Consider the following 27888-nt stretch of genomic DNA (forward strand, 5'->3'; position numbering starts at 1 on the left):
GTGACAGTGCGTGATACGTTGGCTCCTTCATACATTGGTGAAACTTCTAAAAAAGCACACTCAGTTGCAGAGAAAGCGGAGAGATTAAAGCATAAGCATTATAGAAAACTTAAAGAAAATTATTTATTCACCCCGCTTGGTCGAATCTTTAGGTTGCATGGGCCCAGAAACAAAGAAATTTGTCACGAAATTAGGATCTTTGATGAAAAAAGCATCAGGGGAAAAGCGTTCAACAGATTACTTATTCCAAAGAATTTCAATTGCTATTCAAAGAGGAAATGCAGCATGTATTCTTGGAACGTTGGGAAGAAATAGAGTGGACGATTTTTATTTATTGTAATTTCTGTTTTTTGAAAAGATCGATTTTTTACTGGCTGTGCAATTTGAGCAGTCTTTTTTTCGCTTATCTTAAAATAAAAAAAAATTACGAGAGAGTAGCGAAAAGTTTGAGAGATGATGTAAAATTTTAGTGAATTTAACGGGTTTTTTTATGAAAAGGAGTACTATGTGTAACATACAAAAAGTCCCATGATCGTAGTTAATTTATTTAACACAGATACCAAATGTCATGTGGAATGTGTGGAACGCAAGTGCTTGGAGAAACAGCGACTGCTACGTAATTGACGTCTATTTTTTTGTTTTGTTGATTTGTTGGTTTTGTCGAGTGCTTTTCGATTTTAACATTTCTTTCATTTTGTGTAACAAGGAATGAAACAGCTTCGAGTTTTGTGTTGAAATTGTTTTAAAGTCTTATAAATTGTGTAGGTTTCAGATGTGTTCTTATATAATAAGCCCTAATTTGACTGTAAAATCGTAAACTTTACTTTGTGTTTGAGTGATTTGTTTTCGTACATAACAAATTCGGTTCTTGCTTTTTTTTAAAGAAAACTTAAATTAATTTGATAATGCAGTAGGCAAACTATCTAAATTAATTATTTTCCACTAATTTGTCACAACTTTTTATTCATAATTCAATCCTGAAAATTTGTCATTCCGAAAATACATTGCTCGTACGCATACACATCCGCAACCAACAAACGTCAATCGGTTTTCATTGTCTTGTTAGATTTTTGGTTTTTCTTCTTCTTCTTCTTCTTTTTCAGCCTGTTTCTATCCACTGCTGGATGTAGGCCTCTCCAACTTCTTTCCATTTCGTACGATCCATTGCCATTTGCTGCCAGTTTGTACCTGCAATATTCTTAATTCCGTTTGTCCATCTCTCTGGTGGTCTACCTATAGCTCGTCTTTTATATGGTCGCCAGTTCATGATCTTTTTGGTCCAACGTTCGTCTGTCCTTCTTGCAATATGTCCCGCCCAGCTCCATTTCAGAGATGCTATTCTTTCCATGACATCAACGACCCTGGTTTGTTGTCGAATCCATTGATTCGTCATTCTGTCTCATTGTCCTGAAATTTCGACGACATGAGTATCGGCGACTTCCTGAAGAAACGGCGAGTAGTCGCCGTTTCTTCAAGAAGTCGCTGTTTCTTCAGGAAGTCACCGTTTCTTCAGGAACTCGCCGTTTCTTCTCGTCGTTTCTTCAGAAAGTCACAGTTTCTTCAGGATGTCGCCGTTTTATGTAAAAAGCGCTGACTTTCTGTGAAAACGATGACTTCCTGAAAAAACAACGAGAAGAAACGGTGAATTCATAAGAAATAACAAGTTCCTGAAGAAACGGCGACGGAAGGTTCTAATCGTTTTTTCAGGAACTCATCATTTCTTCTCATCGTTTCTTCGGGAAGTCAACGTTTCTTCATAAGGCCAAAAACCAAATTCTATCGTCTCTATATATGAAGTAGAAATTCTATCGTCTCTATACAGAAAGTCGATAATAAGCGATTTGGCGGTATCTTTTTAGCAGTAACTTTTTGGTTGTTGAATAGTCTTGCTGTAATAATCTTTATGTATTGAATACCAACCATAAGGAAGTAATCACTTTACGAATTTTCATTGTACATAAACAGCGTTTTAACACGCCGAGCGACCCGGCCCATTGCCCCGGAGCGAAGCGGAGGGCCGCAATGCGAGCCGGGCGCCGGAACGGTGTCGGTAACTTAGGAGTTAATTTTTTTTCTCTCGCATCGTGTCATAATTAGTCACATAAAAGTGTTTTAAGACACCGAGCGATATGTTTCTGTGTTGTACTTGAGTTTTTTGATTTCTCCATATAAAAATGTATGTAAAATTAAGAAAAAGGCAGTAAAGCACAAAACAGAAAATGTGTCGGTTTTCAAAATTCAGAGCGTGTATATATAAAAAATGACACAGACTATTTATGACACGATGCGAGAGAAAAAAAATTAACTCCTAAGTTACCGACACCGTTCCGGCGCCCGGCTCGCATTGCGGCCCTCCGCTTCGCTCCGGGGCAATGGGCCGGATCGCTCGGCGTGTTAAAACGCTTTTTATGTGCAATGAATTACACGGACTATTTATGACACGATGCGAGAGAAAAAAAAATTAACTCCTAAGTTACCGACACCGTTCCGGCGCCCGGCTCGCATTGCAGCCCTCCGCTTCGCTACGGGGCAATGGGCCGGATCGCTCGGCGTATTAAAACGCTTTTTATGTGCAATGAAAATTGGTTTTCATGTTGTAAAAAGATGAATTCTGTAGTGATGAACTAAACTCCTTTACGTTACATTTCGTAAAAGGATGAATTCCATAGGAACCAACAAAACGCCTTTACGGCGAGACGAAAATTAGAGTTGATTTGGGATCTCAATGTCAGCTGAATTAGTAATCTTGAGTTGAGATTGTCAACTGAACAATTTCTTGAAATCGAAATTTCATCTCAAATCAAGAATAAGCCACTGTACGTAGATTTTATTCATTTGAAATAAAATACAAAGCTTTTTATTTTATTTGTTTTAGTTGCTTGCAATCAGAGATTGAACGGTGAGATGCGTTGCTTCTGAAAGTCGTTGTTTCTTCTCGTCGTTTCTTCAGGAAGTCGACGGTTTCGAAGAAACGGTGACTTTCTGAAAAAATGGTGACATGTAAAGACGACTCTTCAGATTTTCTGATGAAACGGTGAGAAGAAACGGTGACTTCCTAAAGAAACGGTGACATCCTATAGAAATGGTGACTACCTGAAGAAACGATAACTTCCTGAAGAAACGACGAGAAGAAACGGCGACTATAGTGGCCGGTTCTTCTCGTCGTTTCTTCAGGAAGTCACCATTTCTTCTCGTTATTTTTTCAGTAAGTCACCGTTTCTTCAGGATGTCACCGATACTCATGTCGTCGAAATTTCAGGACAATTTCTGTCTCTGAGTGTTATTCCGAGCATACTCCGTTCCATGGCTCTTTGTGTCACTCTCAATTTATCTTCGGATGCTTTTGTTAAAGTTAACGTTTCCGCTCCATAAGTGAGCACTGGAAGGACACAAGTGTCGAAAACTTTGCGTTTCAGACTATTATTCATTTTGCTTTTGAAAATTAGTCTGAGTTTTCCGAACGCTGCCCATGCAAGACCAATCCTACGTCTTATTTCTGCAGTTTGGTTGTCCAGACCTAACTTCAGTTTATGTCCTAGATATACATAGCTGTCGACTCGTTCAATGACAGTGTCACCAATTTTGATTTCTCTATCGTCCCCGATGTTGGTCATGACTTTTTTTTTCGATAAGTTCATCTTGAGGCCAACTTTGCTCGCCTCTTCACTTAACTGTTGTAGCATAAGCTGAGCCTGACCTAGATTCGCTGCTAGCGGTACAATGTCATCAGCGAAGCGGAGATTGCTCAGGTACTCTCCATTTATCTTTATTCCCATTTTACTCCAGTTTAACTTCCTAAAAATACTCTGCAGAATCGTCGTAAATAATTTCGGTGAAATGGTGTCACCCTGCCTTACACCTCGGCCAATTCTGAATTTCTCCGTGCTCTTATGAAGTTTTATACATGAAGTAGCATTTTTGTACACATATCGAATTGTGTTGGAGTACCTTGAGTCTACTCTACATTCGTCTAATGCGTCCAATATCGACAATGTTTCCACTGAATCGAAAGCTTTTTCGAAGTCTATGAATAGCAAGACTATGTCGATGTTGTATTCACGACACTTCTCAATAAGCGTTCTCATCACCTGCAAATGGTCGTTTGTGCTGAAACCAGATCTGAAAGCAGCTTGTTCAACAGGTTGGTAGAAGTCGAACTTGTTAGTGTTCCTCTTCGTAATGATTTTCATAAACAACTTGTAGAGTGTTGACAATAGGCTTATGGGCCTGTTTTTGTTTTTGCCTACATTAAACCAGAGAGCTCTCAATATTTCCAAAATTGTTTCATTAATTCGATTCAACACATCTTTTACTGGGTGATCGGACAAAATAACTTCCGGACAAAATAACCCCGGACAAAATAACCCTGGACAAAATAACCCCGGACAAAATAACTACCAAACACATATTTAAAAAAAAAATTGTGAATATAAATAGAGCCGAAGAATATTATATTCGAGGATATCGACATACGAGTATACCTCGATTATATTCGAGTAAATTGTACTATATTTGAGGACATCGACTATATTCGAGGATGTCGACTATATTCGATGACATTGACTATATATGAGGACGTCGACTATATTTGAGGACATCGACTATATTCGAGGATATCGACTATATTCGAGGACATCGACTATATTCGAGGACATCAACTATATTCGAGGTCATCAACTATATTCGAGGTCATCGACTATATTCGAGGACATCGACTATATTCGAGGACATCGACTATATTCGAGGACATCGACTATATTCGAGGACATCGACTATATTCGAGGACATCGACTATATTCGAGGACATCGACTATATTCGATGACATCGACTATGTTCGAGTACATCGACTATGTTCGAGTACATCGACTATATTCGAGTACATCGACTATATTCGAGTACATCGACTATATTCGAGTACATCGACTATATTCGATGACATCGACTATAGTCGAGGACATCGACTATATTCGAGTACATCGACTATATTCGAGTACATCGACTATATTCGAGTACATCGACTATATTCGATGACATCGACTATAGTCGAGGACATCGACTATATTCGATGACATATCTTCTACCTTCGAAGACATCGACTATATGCGAGGACATCGATTATATTCGACGACATCGACTATATTCGAGGACTTTTCGACTATATTCGAGGACTTTTCGACTATATTCGAGGACTTTTCGACTATATTTGAGGACATCCACTATATTCGAGGACATAAATATCTTCTACCTTCGAGTATATGTTGACTATATTACAGCATATCTCGACTATATTCGAGTTTATCGAGTATATCTTCACTGTATTATAGCATATCTTGACTATATTCGAGTATTTCTCGACTATATACGAGTGTATTGACTATACTCGAGTATATTGACTATATCGAGCAAATTCAGATCGACTGTAATTGACTCAGATCGTACTGGAATTTAGTCGATACACATCATAACAAAATCGCAGATGCGAATACGATCATGATTTTGACAAAAGTGTCAGCGCCGCAGGCCGTGAAGAATAAGGAAAAATAAAAAAGCGGGGTCGAGGGGCGGCAGCCCCCGCTAAGGGGGGTCAAGGGGGGAGTATCCCCCCTTGCAGGTCATCATCAACTTTGCAGGGGATATTTTGTCCGGTAGTTATTTTGTCCGGGTTATTTTGTCCGGAGTTATTTTGTCCGGGGTTATTTAGTCCTAGAGCCTGTGCACTGCATTGTTTGCGTAAAGTGCTTTTGGAAGACGTTTACGAAAAGGTCGCTGAACATTCGTCAATGTTTAAATTCATTGGAGATCTAAACATGAATGAAAATGATAAAAATTCAATGGACTGTTGTATTTTATCGATGATGCGAAGATCTCTACGGCAAATTGGGATGCATATTGGGATCGGCAAAAGATTTAGACAAAGTATTAGAAAACAATAGGAAAGAGTTCGATGAAACTGTGTAGTTTATGTAAAAAATCAAATAGGAAAATATTTCTTTTCAAGGTCCCTGATTGTACTTAAAAATGAGAAGCAACCATTCTGTTTTCTGTCAGTGGATATGAACCTGAAAATCAAAGCCTGATCTGACCTGATTTTCATTTGACCCGACCTGACCTGATATATTTCCAATTTAACCTTGAAATAACCAGTATTGACCTGGTTCATTTGCATATTTTTTGATTGTTTCCGTTGCCGCGGAGTTCTAAAATCGTGTTTTTCGTTACGTGGTTTCATGCTCATTTGTAACTTTTTTCTCAATATATTGTTAAAATCATTTGCGAAACAGGTCAATTCAGGTCAGGTAGAAGTGATGTTCGGTCAGTGTTTTATATTTTCAGGTTCAACAAAAATCAGGTCAGGTCAAAATCTATCAGATCTGGTTCAGGTCAATTCAGGTTTCAGTTTGTTCCTATTTCAATGATTTTCGATTGCACTCGTTATGACCGTCAAATTACTTACGATACTACGAAGATATGTCTGATGTTTATGGTCACATAGCACATCCTTCTGATAGGAAAACGAAGAATATATTTAACGGGAAAGCGTTGAGCCACGGTTAAAGCTTAGAATTTTATTAAGATTTGAGATAAGCCTAGGAAGTGTAGTAGTCAAGCCATTTGCCACGCTCACATTTTCTGATATTTTTCAAACGTCCAAATTTGTTGATGTTCGACTTGCGTAACTCTGTGTTTCTTGACCACATGTACGGAGCATTTTGGAGCCAGAAGTCACAATTGTAGTTGGAGGAGAGATTTATTACATAATGGCGTAGGCGAGGGATACCCCACTGGATTAACAAATAATCTTGCCTAACATCGTAAGGTATTTCAAAATTTTAAAGTGTTAACGACTGATTCAGCTACATTGTCGCTGAATTCAAGTTCGATACCTAGGTGGAGAATTTTAATTTTCCAAGAAAAATCAGCAGACTTTCGTCACAGTAATAATCTCGAAAAATAAATGTTTGCAGTTTGGGGAAAGTAGACATTAATATTGCATCTTTATTCTACACGTCGATCATTTCCAATTTGAAAATTGATCTGAACTGAAACTGTTGTTTAGGCTCTGAACTTCTTGAAGCGATTTTACATACTCTCCACTGTACGAAAGTAGCAGTAGTAGTAACAGTGTCATACACAGTATGAATATGCATCGGCACTACAATACTTTTCTACCGCATTCATAATATCCGGAAAGGGTGGAAAGATATGACCCGAATCTCTTCCAAATTCCTTCGATATCATCCGTAGTTAAGAGGGTACAAGGGTTTAGCTGTGGACATAAACCAAATACTATGGCGCCACCTCTTTTAATTCAAGTGAAATGCTCATTGTGTCTTCAATAACAAAAGAATCTGGAACATCGAAGACGGCCACCATAGAAATAGTGTGAAAGCAAGATGGCCGCCGTGGTAGAAAATTTTTTGATTTTTATTAATTTAATCAAAACAAAAAGGAATTTTAGAAAAAGGAAAACACATTTTCGTGGTCAGCGACATAAGGAACGGTTTTGATATAGCAACTTATGTGTTTATTCTCGATGTACTGCCGAAAAAATGTACCTAAAGTGGAAAAAAATTTTGCCTTGCAGACGTGTTTTAATTGTGAAAAATAATTGTGAAAATCAAGTAATTTTATAAATGCGAAAACAAATTTCTGTTAAGTAAGGCTCAAATTAATCGTTAATTCCCTTTTTGCTGTATTCCATCTCTTGAGTCCTGAGAATTATGTTCCTAAATATGCCCTATTTTTCGCGCAATTTTGGTTCTTGTCCGAAGCTAAACCCTTGTACCCTCTTAAATGAGGTTCCAGGTTTTTTTTGTATTTTTTGACCTGAGATAGTCGGCCGTTGATGCTAAGAAATTTTTGTTGTGCAGCCATTTCACTTTCAATATTGTAAAACAAAGAAAGCAAAAACAGTTAAAATTGACTAGCGCAACATGGATGATTATAGTTAAACTCGAAGACATTTTGTTTCTTATTACACAGAAAAGCAAAAGTAAATGTTGAATCTAAATGTACTGGACAATACCAATGAATCAAACAAAAACCAGAGAGACGACCATCCGTCATATTATCATCTCTCTGATAAAAACAAATCAAACGTCAATGTGCAGTGCTGTTACACCATGTACTTGCGTTCCATACATTCCACATGACATTTGGTATCTGTGTTAAATAAATTAACTACGATCATGGGACTTTTTGTATGTTACACATAGTACTAACGTGTTGAGTAAACAAATTACAATTTTAAACTAGGGTGAATGTATGGAAAATAAATTAATTAATGAATTTGTAGTGGAGAGTGAAAAATATTGTAAATGATCTTATAATACAGTGAACGACATCTCAAATGTCTCACTGTCAATTTTTTCTGAGAATTTTATTGTGTCATTGTAAATTCACAATGACATTCTCTGAAAAAAATGACAGTGAGACATTTGAGATGTCGTTCACTGTAGCTAATGCTAAATAAACGAATCTTATCTTATCTTAGGTCATGCCGGCACGTTAGTAAAAATTTTATAGACTAAGGATCATGTCCGCACGTTAGTAAGTTTTGACTTTTTGACTTCCCTCTTTTGGCTCCAATGAAATCAAAATTGGATATGTGGAATCTGGGCAGTCTTTAGCTATCGCACGTCAAAGTGGGTTAAGATTTGGCTGAGATATTGAATTTCACATTAGTCATAATGAATTTAGATTGGTAAATATTGGACAACTGCAAAAAAATGTTTCAACTTTGGGAGGGGGGATATCAGTTAGGGGAAGGGATAAGGGCGTTCAAAAGCACATAGAAAACTGATGATATGTTGTAGAGGAAGTTGTGGCAATCATTCTTTGCCAATGGAAGTGTAAACCGGCAACGTCATATAATGCGGCGGTGGCGGCTCGATTTTTTTAAATATGTTGTAGAAGCTGTTTGGAATGTTTTTGTCCATAGAAATATGAACCGCTAACGTTGTAACAAGTGGCGGTTCGAAAAAAAATCTTTTAATAGGGTTGGAACAGGTCCAGGTTTGACCTGTTTCATTTCAGGTTGACCATAGCCTGATATTGACCTGAATTGGATTTTCTCATTTCAGGTTTGATCTGAACCTGAATGAAAATTTAAGACTCAACCTGAATCTGAATGAAAATTTCAGGTTTAACCTGAACCTGACCTGTTGACCTGAAGTTATTAAGTGAAAATAATAAATGGAATTTCTATCAGCACACAAACTAATTTGCGTTTAAATCTTTAACATGCGAGCATTTTACCGATGAGATTTTACAACAAAAATTAAAACAAAAAACTGCGTCACAGGGAGATGCTGAGGAACTCCTTCGACTCCAACTTCACTATACCCAGCGAGCGATGTATTCGCGCCTTAGAGTCAAACCACATCGAAACTTTTTGTTGTGAAGTGACAGTTTTGACATTGACATTTTTGACGTTGTCATTTTTGACGTTTGACAATTGAAAATTTTTGTCATAACCTCAATTGAAAACGTGAACTGAACACAAAACTTGTCATTAAACAATTAATTTTGAATAATATTACAGTGTTATCGAGTGTTATCGCATCCTTATTGTAATATTTACGATAATACTGTAATATTATTCAAAATTAATTTTGTTTTAAGAAAAGTTTTGAGTTCAGTTCACGTTTTAAATTGAGGTTATGACGAATTTTTTCATATTTCAAAAATGACAACGTCAAAAATGTCAATGTCAAAACTGTCATTTCACGACAGAAAATTTCGATGTGGTTTGACTCTCAGAGCATTTGTAGAAGGCGGTTGCAACTGCAACGACAGCAAGGTTATGACTTTGCTATGACGTTGCATCGAAGTAAAAATGAAACTTAATTGCAACGTTTATGCAACGTTACTGCAGCGTCTGCGACACTACTTTGAAAACCACCTTTAAAAGTTGGTGGAAATCAATTTTGTTAACACAAGTAGCCAGGTTTTTTATACTTGTCAAAATAACGTTGCGATCGATCGCATTAAGTTTGATTTATTCGAAGTGAGTTCAAGTGTTTGTACCAAAAGAATTACAATTATCATAAGTAATTTCAATAGTATTTTACATGACTAGGGATTTTTATCTAGGGATGAAAAGTAGAGTTTTCGTGTGAATTTTGTTGATCCGAGGCGAAGCCGAGGTCAATAAACACACGAAAACGAGACTTTTCACTTTTATCCCGAGTTATGTAATGGATTTTACATGCTGAGGGCGTCGAAAGACGTGCTTCAAACATGAAAAGTACGGTTTTCGGCGCATGTAGCATGTAAACGAAATTCCTTACCAAGGTAAATAAGTGTTTTATTTTGCGTAACTACAAATCGTTATACATACAAATCCAATAGACATACCTACCGTATAAAATAAGGTCTGAGCCCCCAAATTTTTATCTCATTCAGAAAATTGAAAATGTATCGATGTAAAGTACCGAAGCATATGAGCCGAGCCAAATTTCAAGAGAAAATCAATCTTGTTCTGAAAGATAATTTAGAAGACAATTTCACCACTGCATCAGATTCGAGAAATCTTACCACTCCTAGTAGTCAGTGTGGAGGTTCAGAAAAGTAATAACATTTTAAATATTATGCAGAATGTAGCTCGGTAAATAATTCTAAATTATTAGTTGTTCGAATGACGATGGATGGATTTTGAGACCGACTCAGAGATGAGAATGATGATTATCTGCTACGCACGTGGAACAGTGACATACAGGACTGGGCCCTCAAAATCGGTGTTGATCATCAAACAATCAATGGCCTCTTGCAAATCTTGCGTTTTCATAACATTGTCAATATACCGAAAGACGCCAGAACCCTCTTAAAAACGCCGAAAAAGCGATTGATCAGTGAAATATGTGGTGGTACGTACTGGTATAATGGAATTGGAACGAATTTGATGTCAATTTATTTCGGTAAACCCAAAATTCCGGATGAAATTGAGCTCATGTTTAATATAGATGGACTGTCGATTAGTAAAAGTTCTAAAAGTCAATTTTGGCCCATTCTCGGCGAAATCTTTAACAGCAACTACGAACCCTTTTTTATTGAAATTTTTCATGGGTACCCCAAACCAAGTAACGTAAATGACTACCTGGACTAGTTCGTCAACGAACTAAATCATTTGTTAGAAAACGGCATTACTATCAACACTGAGCGAAATTTCTTACGTGCTATGCGTATATCATTCGTGCCACCTGTTAAAAAGTGTGGTAAGTGGTACAGTGGGCTCGAATATAATACGTGGGAGACGTATTTCGCTTTGACAGAGATTTAAAAATATGAATTTTATTGAATTTACCTACGATTTACACCATATTAACCAGTTTATAGTAGTTATTATACATTTTAGTAGTCATTGGTAACAAATACTTTAAATTAAAAATTGACTTCTTTGGGAGTTGAACCGGGGACCTCTCAATCATGAGCCAACGATCTTTCCAATGTAGCAGTACAGAAGTGTTGGTGGACATTTCGTATTGTTGAAGCGTACTTTGAAAGCCATAAACTTGTGTGGCGTATAATTTACGCTGAGCACGTTATAACGTAGCGCACAATAATGGTGATCACGGTGAGCTTTAAATATTTTTTATTCGACCTTTCGTGCACATGGGATATTTTTATGGGAATGTGCTCAGGGGCCTCCCAGGATGACGAAATGACTATTTTGTCTCAAAAAGTATGTTTAGTTATTTTACATAATTTAAGAGGTGAATAAAGGTCGAAAAATGAGTTTGTTTTTCATTCTGATATAATCTTTGTTGTTAGACCTGAACAACCATCCCATTTTCTTCGTATAATGTCTCATTTTTTAGTGGAAACAACTAAAATGTTTCAGAATTAGCTTAGAATAGCTATTGGAAAAACTACATACGAAACAAAAGAAAATACAACCAAGGTTTGTTAATTTTTGACTCGAGATAGTGCAATTTGCTCATGGGTTTAAATTTATAATTTTTTTAATTTCGAGTCAAAAATCTTCTTTCGACCTTTATTAACCCCTTAAATTATGTAAAATAACTAAACATAGTCATGAATGTCATGATTGGTATCGCTGTAAAGCTTACATCTCAGGCTAAACAGCAACTATATTTTTGTGTTCAAACGAGTCACCAGTAAGGTCCAAACAGTCTTCGAAGCTTCCCGCAGGTCCCAAAAAAACGAAAAATCGATCTAATTAAAAATTTTCCCATCGAAATATTTTGGGAATAGTCATTTCGTCATCCTGGGAGGCCCCTGAGCACATTCCCATAAAAATATCCCATGTGCACGAGAGGTCGAATAAAATTTTTTTAAAGCTCACCGTGTGATATGTCGCTTTTTAACATAATTGAATTTAAGTTCATAAAGCACGCGTAATTAGCTACGACTTGATGGCAAGATAGTTATGGACACTTATTATCAAAATGAAATTACTTAATAAAAAATGAAAGTATTTTGACGAGAATTTTTCTAATTTACTAAACTATTTTTTTGTCATTTATCTTCTTCGTGTTAAGAAATATAAATATGATCCAAATTCAATGTCTGAGACCAGCATCCACTATCCACTATATACGTTTAACATACTTGATGTGCGTTTAGCTTCCGTCCCACGTCATATTCCACGTGTATCACCACAATACGTAACACATGAATATTCAAATCTGACAATCGAACTACGTAACTACGTTTTCAACGTGTTCCACGTATAGAAGACATTGTACATTAATGAAGTATATTCCACCTTTCCGAAGAATTTTACACATACCCGGAGTATTGTATGAATTTTTTTTTCTGGGTGATGATAAACAAATTGAGATCAAGTGTCGATGTTTTTTATGTGATGCACCAGCAGAGGCGTTTATAAAATGCACCGTTTACCTTAACGCCTATTTCGCATGCAACTTTTGTTGTGTGGAAGGAACTTATGATGAAAATCGCATGTCGTACCCTGAGTTTAAATGTGCTCTACACTCTGACAGGAGCTTCCGTGACAAGTGTCAAGAGGAGCATCATAAAGGAAAATCACTATTGGAAGATATTCAATCGCTTGACATGGCTCGTGACTTTCCAAATGATTATTTGCATTTTATTTTGTTAGGCATGCAAAAAACGCTGCTGAAGATTTGGACCAACGGCACAAAATTCGAAATTAAATTTTCTGCTGCACAGATCGCTTCAATGGAAATGATTATAAAAACAATTGTGAGAAGTGAGCCCGCTTAATTTGCGAGAAGAATAAGTGACATTGAATGTTTGAGCCATTGGAAAGGAACAGAGTTTCAAATTTTTCTTTTCTATACTGGCCCTGTTATTTTGAATGGCATTCTGTCGTCCCAAGCATACAATCACTTTCTTACGCTTCATTGTGCCGTCAGAATTTGTTCAAGTAGTCTCGTCTCATCACATTTACACATCGCAGAAAAACTTTTCAAATTTTTTGCCGAGGAATATCTTGAAATATACGGTGAACAAAGTACGAGCCACAATATTCACAACATTGTCCATGTTGCCAACGACGCGACGTCAGCCGATTTGGAAACAAGATTCTTTTATTTGAAGAAACTGCTAAGGAAAGTAGATAAACCACTCACACAAGCAATAAATCGATTGGCGGAAATGGTGCTATTAGATCCGAAAGAGAGGAAGAGTGTAGAACTGAGCCTCGTAAAGAAACAGAGAGATGATCCGGATGCGTATGATCGTTGCTTCTTCACTGTTTGAGGTGTACGGCGATGTTGGGAAGCGATCTGCATTCGGTGCAACAGACAATTGGGAGGTAGATGGAGAGCTCAAATGGCCCAAAACGAGACACACGAATTTTTATCGAAGGAAACGTTTCGCTCCTGAGTCAGGAGTCCTGACGACGAATGGGAGTCTACTTCTGACTACCGGGTCTTAGCTAGAAATTTGTGTAAGATGCCGGTTTCCGTTGTTCAGTTCGTTTCTTAATCATTTTATTTGAAGCTTCCTTCAAAGCATGTCTGTAATAGCACTATCATACTATGGGCCCATTTCCATCAGTCGAATATTTATTATTTTTTTTTTTGACAATACTTGAAATTTATTCAAAGCGAAAAAAAAGACTGCTCGCATACGGCATTTATTATTTATTATTTGTTTCTTGATAGTTACAATATATTTTCACCAGAGATGTTTACTGATCATCAAACACATCAACAGACGAAAGCATTAGGGTACATTGCTCTACTATGATTCATCTATATTTGACGGTGACTCCCTGGGTGACTCGTTGATTATATTTTAACTTTAACTTCAAAAATATATGATAGAATGGACTGAGCTTTATTCAATGACTAGCACTGTTACCCGGCCTTCGGCCGGGTTGTACTGATTACATCAATGTTAATTGTAAATATTTATTCACCGTTATAAATAAGCATCAATGGATTTGATAACTTTTCACTCATAAAACATATGACCTATGACATATGACATATGCGTCAGTTTTTTTTTATACGACAGTAAAGTCAACCAGGCAGGAGCGCTGATTTGACTAGGGACCTGAATAATCTAGTAGCCCCATATTTTTTGCGAACAAAATTTTTCAATTTATGTCAGTGTTCATTCGAGTTCATTTTCATCCAGTGTATTAGGTCCGTTATTTGACGTTTCGAAAATGAACCGCTGCTGCCTGGTTTATTTTACTCTGCCGTGATATGTGAAAATTTTCTTTTATCTTTTTATCTGAAAAATGAGTGAAAAAATTAACCAAAATGAAGAAACGCCTAACATTTCAAAGGGCAAAAAGGGAAAGCGAAAACATTCAGAAACTGAACAAAAATAAGAAACATTAACCCCTTCTTGTGAGAGCAATGCAAAGAAAATACGTTTTGATTATAATTTCTGGGAGGAGAAGAAAGGAAATCTATCGGATGTGACTGTGGGGAGTACCAATGTAAAATCCGTGATTTAAACATTATCTGTATGTTTCTATCTGTGTATCTATCTATCGACGGTCGATCTCGGAAACTAGTCAGCCAATCTCCATGAAACTTTGCAGGGTGGGCATAAAAAAAATGTGATACGCCATTACCCCAGGAAAAACCAGAATTTTGTTTTATTGGCCTCGAAGTGGTTTCTGACTGTGGTTTTCGAGGGTCGGGAACGCGTTTTCGGCTCTAGCTTAGCTGTATTGAAACCTACAGAGGCGTGCGACCCATCAAATGAAAGGTATTCGTAACACGATTCGAACAAAAATAATAAGCTAGAGTGATTAGAGTGACCAAATTTTGAGCTACTCGAGCGTAGGATGAAAGGACTAATATTTTTGCGATTATGAGAGATAGAGAGTTACTTTCTTCGGCAAAGTCTCAGAGTTTTACGAGTAGAACAGAGGGGCATACGTGAAAAATGTCGAAAGTTGGAAATGGGTGGGGTTTTGGAGATATTTCTTGAATGGTGGCAGATAGAGAATTACTTTCTTCGTCAAATTTTCGATTTTCGTCAAATTTTCGATTTTCGTCAAATTTTCGAATTTCGTCAAATTTTTGATTTTCGTCAAATTTTTGATTTTCGTCAAATTTTCGATTTTCGTCAAATTTTCAAATTTCGCCAAATTTCCGAATTTCTGTTATAAACTGTTATAAAAAGCAGTGTTCTAAAACTTCTAAAACGACTGATATCCCAACAAACATCTCTTCGAGAAAAGTGTGACGCAGTCTTTAAAGTACAATTTCTAAAATGAATGATATCGCTAGAGTTGACGCTTTCAGCTTCGTTACGCAAAAATTAAATTTTACACCCAATTTTAGTTCAAACAAGCTGGCTTAGTTTTTCTCATCATCTGCCAAATAATTTTTACCAAAAAGAAATTTGACTGGAAACAACCAAAACTTTACCAAAAACATAGCTAACGCCGACCCGTACGAAACACCTATTCGTATCAAAAGCCTTTAATGTGAAACTCTTCATTTCTCTTACTTCATTTTCTTCTCTGCTGAAAAACTATTCTTCCTTTTAAATCACTTACATTATCCACTCTTTGCCTTGTTATCATATACAATTAAATTGCCGGAGGCAATATAGACAGCCCCGTACGAAGTCAAATTTCATAAATTCCTATTGAAACAGCTATATACCGCTATATTTACCTATATTTCACTGTAAATAAACATTTCACAGAGGAATATGCTATTATATAGCTCTATATGCCTGTATATAGCTCAATATAGCTGTATATAGGTATATATAGATGTCCATATATGGAATCCCTGAAACCCCTCACACTTAACACATTATTTCCATGTTAACAGAAACTCTCTAAGCATCATTTTTCCCACTTTATATCACTTTTAATAAAATCCAATATGGCCGCCGGCAGCCATTTTGTTAGGAAACCGAAAATAGTACCGACGCTTTACATTCGTTAATACCTTTCAAACAAAAAAAAAATCATGAAATTCGGTCAAAATTTACTCGAGATATTGACAAAATACTCCACGTTCACTGTACGGCCGAGTAGCCAGATAAGAGCTCACTCCAAGAGACCTAGCTCACGCTCCGGAGAACATAATTTCATAAACTTTTTTTTCCCTGATTGGTACGGTCAATACCTATCTAATAAAGCTAAAACAAACGAAATATGTTCAAATTTGGCCGACCTACAAGCAAAAACTGCTTGCCGCCCTGTGCCTGTTTCACACCAAGGGGTCTAACTCACAAGTCGGTCATCCGATTTCCATAAACTTTTTTTTTGTCGATCGGTATCTTTCATTCGATGTATCATTTACGAGTATAGCGTTTAGATGTCCGGAGATATCTTCGAAAAACCGTAAAGAACTTATTGGGCCCCAGCTCAGGAGGGGTCGATCCAAAATCACTCATCTTCGAACTTAGCCTGTCTTTTGACATTACCAAACGGGGAAAAAAAGAATTTTCAAAATCGGATGCGTTTTACTCAAGTTATCGTGCAGACAGACAGACGGACGGACGGACGGACGGACGGACGGACGGACAGACGGACATTTTTTTTCTTTTTTTCTTTGCCGATTTGGCATCTCTGGACAACCACAATAGGTTTCCCCTTACTCAGGGAGTCCAATTCGACGTGTTACAAACGTATGCGTAAACCTATAAGACCCCAGTACTTCGTACGGGTCTAAAAATCTGCGTCGCATGTGGCAGATAAATTTTCTTGCTGGTCTGTTCCTTAACATTTGCCACTTTGCGACGCAGATTTTTTTGGTAAAATTTTGGTTGTTTCCAGTCAAATTTATTTTGGTAAAAATTATTTGGCAGATGATGAGAAAAACTAAGCCAGCTTGTTTGGGTGTAAAATTTAATTTTTGCGTAACGAAGCTGAAAGCGTCAACTCTAGCGATATCATTAATTTTAGAAATTGTACTTCAAAGACTGCGTCACACTTTTCTCGAAGAGATTTTTGTTGGGATATATAACACGTGGGTGATCGTATATTTTTGAAGTTAAAGTTAAAATATAATCAACGAGTCACCGTCAAATATAGATGAATCAAAGTAGAGCAATGTACCCTAATGCTCTCGTCTGTTGATGTGTTTGATGATCAGTAAAATATATTGTAACTATCAAGAAACAAACAATAAATATTCGACTGATGGAAATGGGCCCATAGTGCTACTAATCTATTATTATCAACAAACAACTGATAAATCTTGGATTTTATCAATATCAACATTTTATGTTGGTTAAGCCGATCAGTAACATACCATCTTATACTCAATTTTTCGGGACAGAAAAGGCAAGTCGTCGGGTTATATTCAATAGAAACAAAAATTGAATTTATTCTTTGATAATTTTTTGAAAGTGAAAAATAATATTAGAGAACATCATGCAAATCAAAATTGGTATTTTATCCGCTGCTCTAATCGCTAACGATTTTATAATATCGTTACGTAATGTAGATCCATCTCACTACAAGGTAAAAGCTGTTACTAAATACTGAAACTCCTTCCTAATTTTTTTGATTTCCTAAAAAGTTCGTAGCAATTGGTGCTAGTACATTAGAGTCGGCAAAAGCGTTCGCCCTCAAACACAATATTCCGAAAGCCTATGGAAGCTACGAAGAACTCTGCAAAGATGAAGAAATCGATCTGGTTTATGTAAGTAACAAATGAGATTTAGTTTTTTTTCGATATTGAAATAAATTATTTTCTTCATTCGCTTTCTATATACCACTCACTCATATGATATTCTAATAGTCCGTTGCCAATTCGCCACGCTAAAAATATCGAATGTCCTATAAAAGTTAAACAAGCCGTCAGAACAGTCGGAGAGTTTGCTGCGACTGAGCCCCGTACGACCCGTAAACCTATTGCGTACGTGACCCTAGTGCGTCCGTAACCCAAATTTGAAACTTTTTTATCATCATGTCCATATGAGTGATATATGGAATGCCTGAAATATCCCACACAAATAACCAATTACTTCTCTTTATTAACAAAACAACTTCTCTGTTAATAGAAACTCTCTATGTAAAACCCTTTTTTTATTCACTATTTACGTACCATTTTTCCCAAGATTTTACTAAAATCCAATATGGCCGCCGGCAGCCATTTTGTTGAACACCGGAAGTAGTTCTGACGATTTACATTCGTTAATACCTTTCGATCCGTAAATCTATTCGTCCGTTACCATAATACGTCCTTAAAACCCTAATACGCCCGTAACGCTACCACTTCTGTAACCCTTATTATTGATCACCTAGCCCAAGTGCGGCATGTGCAAATTTACTAAAAGTGTTCATCTTTAAAATTGCGCTTAGCGCAATTACGAAAGCCCGTACGAAGTACATACCTCTCAAATAAAACCAACAATTTAGGAACCCAAAATCTTTTGCCAACTTTCCATTCGGTATCCAATTACCTCTCAAATGAAATAAAAACTAGCAAAATCGGATTTGATTTACTCGATTTATGTGCAAACAACTCTTGGGACCCATCAGTAGCAGCCTTAGCCTAATGACCTAGTTCTAGAACTTTTTCCACAACACACTGTTCGGTGTGCAAGTACCTCTCAGATTAAACAAAAATAGGATAAATCCGATGAATTTTACTTCATTTTCACCGATTTATATCGTTTTTAATAAAATCCAATATGGCCACCGGCCGCCATTTTGTTAGGAGACCGAAAAAAGTACGACCACTTTACATTCGGTAATACCTTTCAAACAAAAAAAAATCATGAAATTCGGTCAAAATTTAGTGTATTGGCAAAAAACTCCACGTTCACTGTACGACCGAGTAGCCTGATATGAGCTCACTCTAAGGGACCTAGCTCAACCGATTTCAAAAATTCTTTTATTCCCTGATAGGTAATGACAACGACAAGACAGAAAATGGGCACATTTGGGTCGACCCCTCCTGAGCTTCTTCTTCTTCTTCCTTTTCAGCCTGTTTCTATCCACTGCTGGATGTAGGCCTCTCCAACTTCTTTCCATTTTGTACGATCCATTGCCATTTGCTGCCAGTTTGTACCTGCAATATTCTTAATTCCGTTTGTCCATCTCTCTGGTGGTCTACCTATAGCTCGTCTTTTATATGGTCGCCAGTTCATGATCTTTTTGGTCCAACGTTCGTCTGTCCTTCTTGCAATATGTCCCGCCCAGCTCCATTTCAGAGATGCTATTCTTTCCATGACATCAACGACCCTGGTCTGTTGTCGAATCCATTGATTCGTCATTCTGTCTCTGAGTGTTATTCCAAGCATACTCCGTTCCATGGCTCTTTGTGTCACTCTCAATTTATCTTCGGATGCTTTCGTTAAAGTTAACGTTTCCGCTCCATAAGTGAGCACTGGAAGGACACAAGTGTCGAAAACTTAGCGTTTCAGACTATTGTTCATTTTGCTTTTGAAAATTAGTCTGAGTTTTCCGAACGCTGCCCATGCAAGACCAATCCTACGTCTTATTTCTGCAGTTTGGTTGTCCAGACCTAACTTCAGTTTATGTCCTAGATATACATAGCTGTCGACTCGTTCAATGACAGTGTCACCCATTTTGATTTCTCTATCGTCCCCGATGATGCTGGTCATGACTTTTGTTTTCGATAAGTTCATCTTGAGGCCAACTTTGCTTGCCTCTTCACTTAACTGTTGTAGCATAAGCTGAGCCTGACCTAGATTCACTGCTATCGGTACAATGTCATCAGCGAAGAGGAGATTGCTCAGGTACTCTCCATTTATCTTTATTCCCATTTTACTCCAGTTTAACTTCCTAAAAACACTCTGCAGAATCGCCGTGAATAAATTAGGTGAAATAGTGTCACCCTGCCTTACACCTCGGCCAATTCTGAATTTCTCCGTGCTCTTATGAAGTTTTATACATGAAGTAGCATTTTTGTACACATATCGAATTGTGTTGGAGTACCTTGAGTCTACTCTACATTCGTCTAATGCGTCCAATATCGACAATGTTTCCACTGAATCGAAAGCTTTTTCGAAGTCTAATAGCAAGACTATGTCGATGTTGTATTCACGACACTTCTCAATAAGCGTTCTCACCACCTGCAAATGGTCGGTTGTGCTGAAACCAGATCTGAAAGCAGCTTGTTCAACAGGTTGGTAGAAGTCGAACTTGTTAGTGTTCCTCTTCGTAATGATTTTCATAAACAACTTGTAGAGTGTTGACAATAGGCTATGGGTCGGTAATTTTCAAGCTTTGTTATGTCTCCTTTTTTATGCAGCAATGTAATTACCGCATTTTCCCAGGCTTCTGGTACTTCTTCCCATTGGAGACATTGATTAAACAAAGCCGTGATTGCCTTTAATAAGGAGTCTCCACCTAGTTTAATGGGTTCCACTGGAACACCATCCTCTCCGGGAGACTTTTTGTTTTTCATCTCGGCTACTGCGGCCTTGACTTCATCAACAGTTATGTCGGGCATATCCTCCGATCACACGTTTCTTATTATTGGTCTATCTTCGGTTTCTTCCGTTGGACTCTGTCTTGCTGAAGAAAACAAATTCTCATAAAATTCTGTTGCAATGTTTAATATCGCATTTCGATCCGTTTGGATCGTTCCTGTTTTGTCTCGTAATTTGAAGATTTCTTTTTTGGCGTTTGTCATTTTTCTCCGTAGGACTTTCATATTGCAGTTAGCTTCAATTATGTTTTGAGCCAATTGGACATTATATTTTCTTTCATCTGATCTCCTTGCTTTGTTGATACTTTTAGACAGGTTCCGGTATTCCACCGAATCTCGTCCTCCGTTTTTTACCAACTCTGCTTGCGATCAGGTCTAATGTTTCTCTGCTGAGTTTTGATTCTTTCCCTTGGACGGATTTGCATTTGGATTTCATGAAACCCATTATTGTATCGACGATTTTGGTATTCAATTCGTCCAATGTTTCACATTGATTGTTGACGTTATCTAATTCGGCAGTCATTTTCGTAGCAAATTCTTCATTTTGTGTGTAAAGCCGTTGTACGTCAATCCTTTCACTTTTTTGAACTAGTTGTGATCTTTGAAATCTGGTATTTAACGTGACTCTTGCACGAACCATACGGTGATCACTACCGGTTGAAAAATTGTTTAGGACCGTAACGTTCTTAACGGTTGACTTACAGCCAGTTATGATGTAATCGATCTCATTTTTCGTTACACCATCTGCACTAGCCCAAGTCCATTTCTGTTGAGGCTTTCCGGAAAAAAATTGAATTCATTGCGTACAAATTGTGTTGCTGTAGGAAGTTGAGTAGAGTATTTCCACGCTCATTTCTTTGGTCGTTGCTAAAACTACCAATAGAAACTTCGGAGTCTTCTTCTCGTTTTCCCAGCTTCGCATTGAAATCACCGATTAGATATTGGTAATGTGATGGGTTTTCGTCCAGAGCTTTCTCGACATCTTCATAGAATCTTTCTACTTCTTCGTCATCATGGGTGGACGTGGGTGCGTAAACCTGAATTAATTTGACACTGTATCTGTTATTTATCTTCAGGCTTACGTATATCACTCGATCGGATATGCTTTTCGTGTGAGTTATGCGATCCGACCACCGCTTGTTTATGAACAATCCGACACCGTGCATCAGCATCTGACTGTCACTTCCTCGGTAGAAGAATGTATGCCTCCTGAGCTGGGGCCCAATAAGTGTTTTAGGGTTTTTCGAAGATATCTACGGCATGTTAAACGCTACACTTGTACGTGATACGTCAAATGAAAGGTATTTATAATACCAATCGACAATGTACAAGTTTATGAAATTGGATGACCGACTCGTGAGCCCATGATGTGAACCAGGTACAAGGCGGGAAACAGTTTTTGCTTGAAGGTAAAGGTGAGCGGGTCTAGGTTTTTTCAAAGCGTTATGTGCAATTTTTAAGATGAAAACGAATACTTTTATTAAAATTGGACGTGCCGGACTTGGGATAGGTGGGAAGCATTATGTTAACGGGCACATACGGGTTATAGCTGTATTAGGGTTGCGGACGTACTAGGGCTTCGCAAAAATTCGGATCACGGACGAATTAGGGCTATGGATGCACTAGGGTCACGTACGTAATAGGTTTACGGGTCGTACGGGGCTCGGTCGCAGCAAACGCTCCGACTGTTCTGACGGCTTGTTTATTGTGGATCCGTCATCTATAATCATAGACAAACAGTGCCGGACTGGCTCCAAAAAGCCCTTCGGGGAAAAGTTCCAAAAGCCCAACTTTTCGGGAACCATTTCGTACTAGGCCCATGGGACTATGAGTTTTATAAGCTCTAGGAAATATTTTTAGTTCGATTTCATTAAAAAATTAAGTAATTAAGAGGTAATTATTTTGACGTCCATGCAAATGATTTCACATTATCGCCAATGTTTAATTCAAATGTTAATTCATTCCACGAACATTGACCGTAATGCCTGGAGGTGTTGTTGTACAGATATGAAAGAAGGATCGATTTCTTATTTTTAGTTAATAGAAGTTAAAAGTTAACTTTTAGCTTTTTGAAAACTCAAGAACTTAAGGTTGCAAAGCAACCTGAAACGACCTGATGGTATATCTTTCGCCTACGACGTTCACGGTTAAAATAAATTAAGTACAATGTGTTTCAATGTTTTTATACTGCAACCTTGCACCAGGGCAATATACTCCCTTTTATGACCTGTTTAATGTTAGGTAATTGTGAATTCCAAAATTGTTCGAAAACAGACTGTAAACTAGTACCTTTGAATTGTGCCGTATCCTCAGTATCCTAGATACCAGAAAAATATTCAGACAAAATCCAGAAAAAAAAGCTTAGAAAAAAAATTATTGAAAAACGACCAAAAATATATATGAACTAGGAAAAGACACAGGTCATAGGAAATAATTTAGGAAATCACAATCAAAATAATAAAATTTAAAAATTTTAGTTTTAGCAAATTACAGTGAACGACATCTCAAATGTCTCACTGTCACATTTTTCTGAGAATTTTATTGTGTCATTGCAAATTCACAATGACATTCTCTGAAAAAAATGACAGTGAGACATTTGAGATGTCGTTCACTGTACTCATTCAAATAAGAAAATTTGATTCACAGCTAAAGTATAGGAGAATTTGAAAATACTAGCTTTAGAGAATCAATCACACAGACAAAATAAAAAATTAATTAGGCTCATTTCGGATGTGTGATTCACAGAAACTACAATTTTGGCTGTGTGATTTTCTGAAATTACAATTTTCGATTTTTCCTACTTCGGCTATGTGTTTTCCTTTTTTTTCAAATTCCTTATTTGTCGGTGTGATTTCCGAAATCTAACATTTTTAAATTTTGCTGTGATTTCCTTAACTACGAAACGTTTTTGTGGTGTGACTCAGCTAACGACAAAAACTTCCAATATATTTAGAACAACAATTTATTTATGTGTGATTTCGTAAAACTATAATTTTCAAATGTCGAAGAATTTATGTCGAAGAATGTGGAAAAAATACTGAATCTCTAAATTGTTTGAATAACTAACAAAGAATTTATGTTTTTGAGACCAAGGCTTGGGAGATGTATTTCGGTAGAGGGCTTAACCAAAAAAAACGTAGAACTGTTTTCTCAAAAAAAAAAAAAAAATTTTTGGCTTTTAAAGTTTGGTTTGCTTTTTTTTGCGATATTTTTTGCCGGTAAATGAGATTAAAATTGAAATGTAGTGAAAAAGTAGCTTTTCGTCGTTAACACATCAAAACTTCCACGAGTTTTCGCGCCCCAAAATGTAACAGAAAATTCTTAAACAAATTAATTTAGGTTCGACGTAACTAGGAAATATTGTGATCTTCATTTGAGTTGGTATAATAACGCAAATAAATATTTAATTTAAAACTACAATGAACATTTTGAAACATCGCTCTCAAATTTTTGAAACATAAGCAATCTAACTTCCACTATTGCGCCGCAATTAACAGATTTCACGACTATTGGGTAATAGTTTTTCAAACGAGACGTTTGAGATTTCGCAATGTTAGGTGCGGGCTGGTCGGGTTATCACCCGAACGGAAATGGTTTTTTAAACAAAACTTTTAAGATTTTGAATACGGCAGCCGGGTATTTACCCGAGCGCAATTAATTTTTAAACGAAATTTTTCACACTTTTCAATCGAGTCGAGTCGAGTCGAGTCGGGTTATCACCCGAACGAAAATACTTTTTCCAACGAAATGTTTAAAATTTTTCAATGTTAGGTTCAGTCACCAGTCGGGTGATCACCCGCAAATAGTATTTCAAACGGAATGTTTCAATTTTTTCGATGTTTGGCCCAGTCGGGTAATCACCCGAGCGCAAATAGTTTTTCAAACGTAATGTTACAAAATTACTTCTAAATAATAATTTTTCAAGAAGTCGCTTCTAAAAATTCTGAATAAGCCCATTCGGGACTTGGCCCGAGTCAGGCAAAAGGCCCTTCGGCATCGCCCCGAATTCCCATATGGCCAGTCCGGCACTGTAGGCAAATGCTTTGCCCTTACCGTCTGCTTCGAATTCAACATGTTACAAACGGCATGGTGTTTGTATAAGCCCCCAGCACTTCGTACTAGGCTAAAAAATTAAGTCTGTAAACTGAAACTGAGTTATTGTTACTTTTACAAAATAACGTTCAATTAAGTTCTATTTATGTAATGGAATCCTTAAACTTTCAGATTTGCAATCGTAACTTGATGCATTTCGCAGCTGCTAAATTGGCGATTGAGAACAAGAAGCATGTCCTTGTGGAAAAACCATTCACGATAGAGTAAGTCTGATATATTTTGGCATTCAGGCTTAAAACAATTTAACAACCCAAACCATTCATCAATTAATAGTCCAGATACATCAAAAGAACTCTTTGCACTCGGCAAAAAACATGGTGTGTTTGTTATGGAGGCATTGTGGAGTCGATTCCTACCATCTTACTACACTGTACGTGAAATTATCAACTCAGGTCAAATAGGTGACGTGTTGCACATTTCGGCACATCATTTCACATCGAATTTCAACGACAGACTTTGTTTAAAGCGAATGGGTGGTGGTGTCACCGCTGATATGGGTAATTCCTAATATAAAAAAATAAATTTTAAATCATTAAAAATGGACACACTAACACATCGCATTTATGGTTTCAACAGGCGTTTATGCTCTGAACTCAATTTTTGAAGGTGTTGGCTATCAGAAACCAACCAATATTAAGGCATTTGGACGGCTGTCGATGCCTGGTGAAAGTGAGACAAGCGTAACAGCTATTCTGGACTTCCCTAACGGAGCTACCGCCACAATGGTATGTTCATGTTCAGAAAATCATTGACCATCCACAAAATAAAGTTTTATTTTTGAAACATTCCATTTTTCAGATGCTAAGTGCTCGTCTTGGAACGAGACAATATTTGGACAAGATTCGAATCGTAACATACATTGGTACAACAGGTTATCTAAAAGTAGTCGATTCAATCAACAATCCTACTAGTTTAGAAGTGAATGGCAAAGTAATTGACACAAATGTAAATGACAATCGGGTAAGACAAAATAATAATAATAAAAATCATTAAACTTGCATTTTAACGTCGACTTTCAACTCAACAGATTGGCTACAACTGGCCTATCAGTCATGGACTTCATTATCAATTCACCGAAGTCAGAAATTGTATCATGGACGGTCAGCTGACTAGCTCGTTACATACTTCTAAGAACACCATTCTGTTGACTGAGACAATCAGGAAAGTGGTTGAAGAAGTAGGTGCAGAAGTGGAGGAAACACCAAGAGAACTTGTTGCCCAATACTATGGCAAATCAAATAAGTTGTCAGCATCAGAGCCTAAAGTAAGGATTTTCGACAGGGGGGGTGCACTTTTCTCTATAAGGCGCATTTTCTAAACGGCGCATAGTTTTAACGAAAAGGGCGCAAATGTTTTTAAAAAGAATATTTTTCCCCATACACTGAGGTTTCGGTTCTCAAGATACCTTTTAACAAAGTCACATTTCTTAACTTCAGAGTTTGTGCATACCACCTACCATTTACCATGGCACCACGCCTAGAGACGGGGACTAACATAAGGAATCTTATGGAGGTTGAAATTCAGTCTACAAAATTATTATTTATTTAAGATTAGAAAAGAAAAGAGCTGCGAGCGGGGCGGGGCAAGCGAAAATTTTTGCATCATTATTAAATTTCGGTAATGAAAATAATGAAGAATAATAGATGGTATGGTATCGTATGGATCATGGTGACCATGGGCATTGGCGTTATGGGCTTCAAAATTCGTGGGCGGTGGGCAAGGCATGGGCACTTTCATAAAACGTGGGCGCCCAACAAACTAGGACTTTTCATCGTACTTCCTTCAATTCAAAATTGTTAACAAAATCATAAATAAAATTGGCAGCAGAAACAACTGATGAACGAAACTTTGCAGACGCTGGAATCATTCTAAGTCCAAAAAGGACACAGTTGACAGGACTATCTTTAGGAGACCTTTTCTACATACATACAAGTGTAGAATTACCTTTGTAATAAATTTTTACGGTGAAAAAATTAAAATAAACGTTCTTCTTCTTCTTTTTCAGCCTGTTTCTATCCACTGCTGGATGTAGGCCTCTCCAACTTCTTTCCATTTCGTACGATCCATTGCCATTTGCTGCCAGTTTGTACCTGCAATATTCTTAATTCCGTTTGTCCATCTCTCTGGTGGTCTACCTATAGCTCGTCTTTTATATGGTCGCCAGTTCATGATCTTTTTGGTCCAACGTTCGTCTGTCCTTCTTGCAATATGTCCCGCCCAGCTCCATTTCAGAGATGCTATTCTTTCCATGACATCAACGACCCTGGTTTGTTGTCGAATCCATTGATTCGTCATTCTGTCTCTGAGTGTTATTCCAAGCATACTCCGTTCCATGGCTCTTTGTGTCACTCTCAATTTATCTTCGGATGCTTTTGTTAAAGTTAACGTTTCCGCTCCATAAGTGAGCACTGGAAGGACACAAGTGTCGAAAACTTTACGTTTCAGACAATTATTCATTTTGCTTTTGAAAATTAGTCTGAGTTTTCCGAACGCTGCCCATGCAAGACCAATCCTACGTCTTATTTCTGCAGTTTGGTTGTCCAGACCTAACTTCAGTTTATGTCCTAGATATACATAGCTGTCGACTCGTTCAATGACAGTGTCACCAATTTTGATTTCTCTATCGTCCCCGATGTTGGTCATGACTTTTGTTTTCGATAAGTTCATCTTGAGGCCAACTTTGCTCGCCTCTTCACTTAACTGTTGTAGCATAAGCTGAGCCTGACCTAGATTCGCTGCTATCGGTACAATGTCATCAGCGAAGCGGAGATTGCTCAGGTACTCTCCATTTATCTTTAATCCCATTTTACTCCAGTTTAACTTCCTAAAAATACTGTGCAGAATCGCCGTGAATAATTTCGGTGAAATGGTGTCACCCTGCCTTACACCTCGGCCAATTCTGAATTTCTCCGTGCTCTTATGAAGTTT

General features: G+C 37.3%; 1 protein-coding gene and 1 long non-coding RNA gene across 2 annotated transcripts; one reads left to right on the forward strand and one right to left on the reverse strand.

Moving 5' to 3' along the window:
- Positions 1-8105: 8105 nt before the first annotated feature.
- On the reverse strand, positions 8106-10834 carry LOC119079779. Its single transcript, XR_005088229.1, has 3 exons — positions 10823-10834; positions 10233-10235; positions 8106-8219 (listed from the first exon to the last, which is right to left on the reverse strand). It is a non-coding gene; the product is annotated as an uncharacterized LOC119079779 (long non-coding RNA).
- A 6887-nt stretch (positions 10835-17721) lies between these two features.
- LOC119079754 (trans-1,2-dihydrobenzene-1,2-diol dehydrogenase-like) lies at positions 17722-26927 on the forward strand. Its single transcript, XM_037187833.1, has 8 exons — positions 17722-17906; positions 17965-18087; positions 25072-25163; positions 25234-25457; positions 25537-25685; positions 25759-25920; positions 25988-26224; positions 26397-26927. Exons 1-8 carry the CDS (start codon positions 17817-17819, stop codon positions 26451-26453), a joined length of 1134 nt encoding a protein of 377 aa, XP_037043728.1. The 5' UTR covers positions 17722-17816; the 3' UTR covers positions 26454-26927.
- The last annotated feature ends 961 nt before the right edge of the window (positions 26928-27888 follow it).

This window comes from Bradysia coprophila, unplaced genomic scaffold (assembly GCF_014529535.1).
Source record: "Bradysia coprophila strain Holo2 unplaced genomic scaffold, BU_Bcop_v1 contig_333, whole genome shotgun sequence".
Taxonomy (NCBI): Eukaryota; Metazoa; Arthropoda; class Insecta; order Diptera; family Sciaridae; genus Bradysia; species Bradysia coprophila.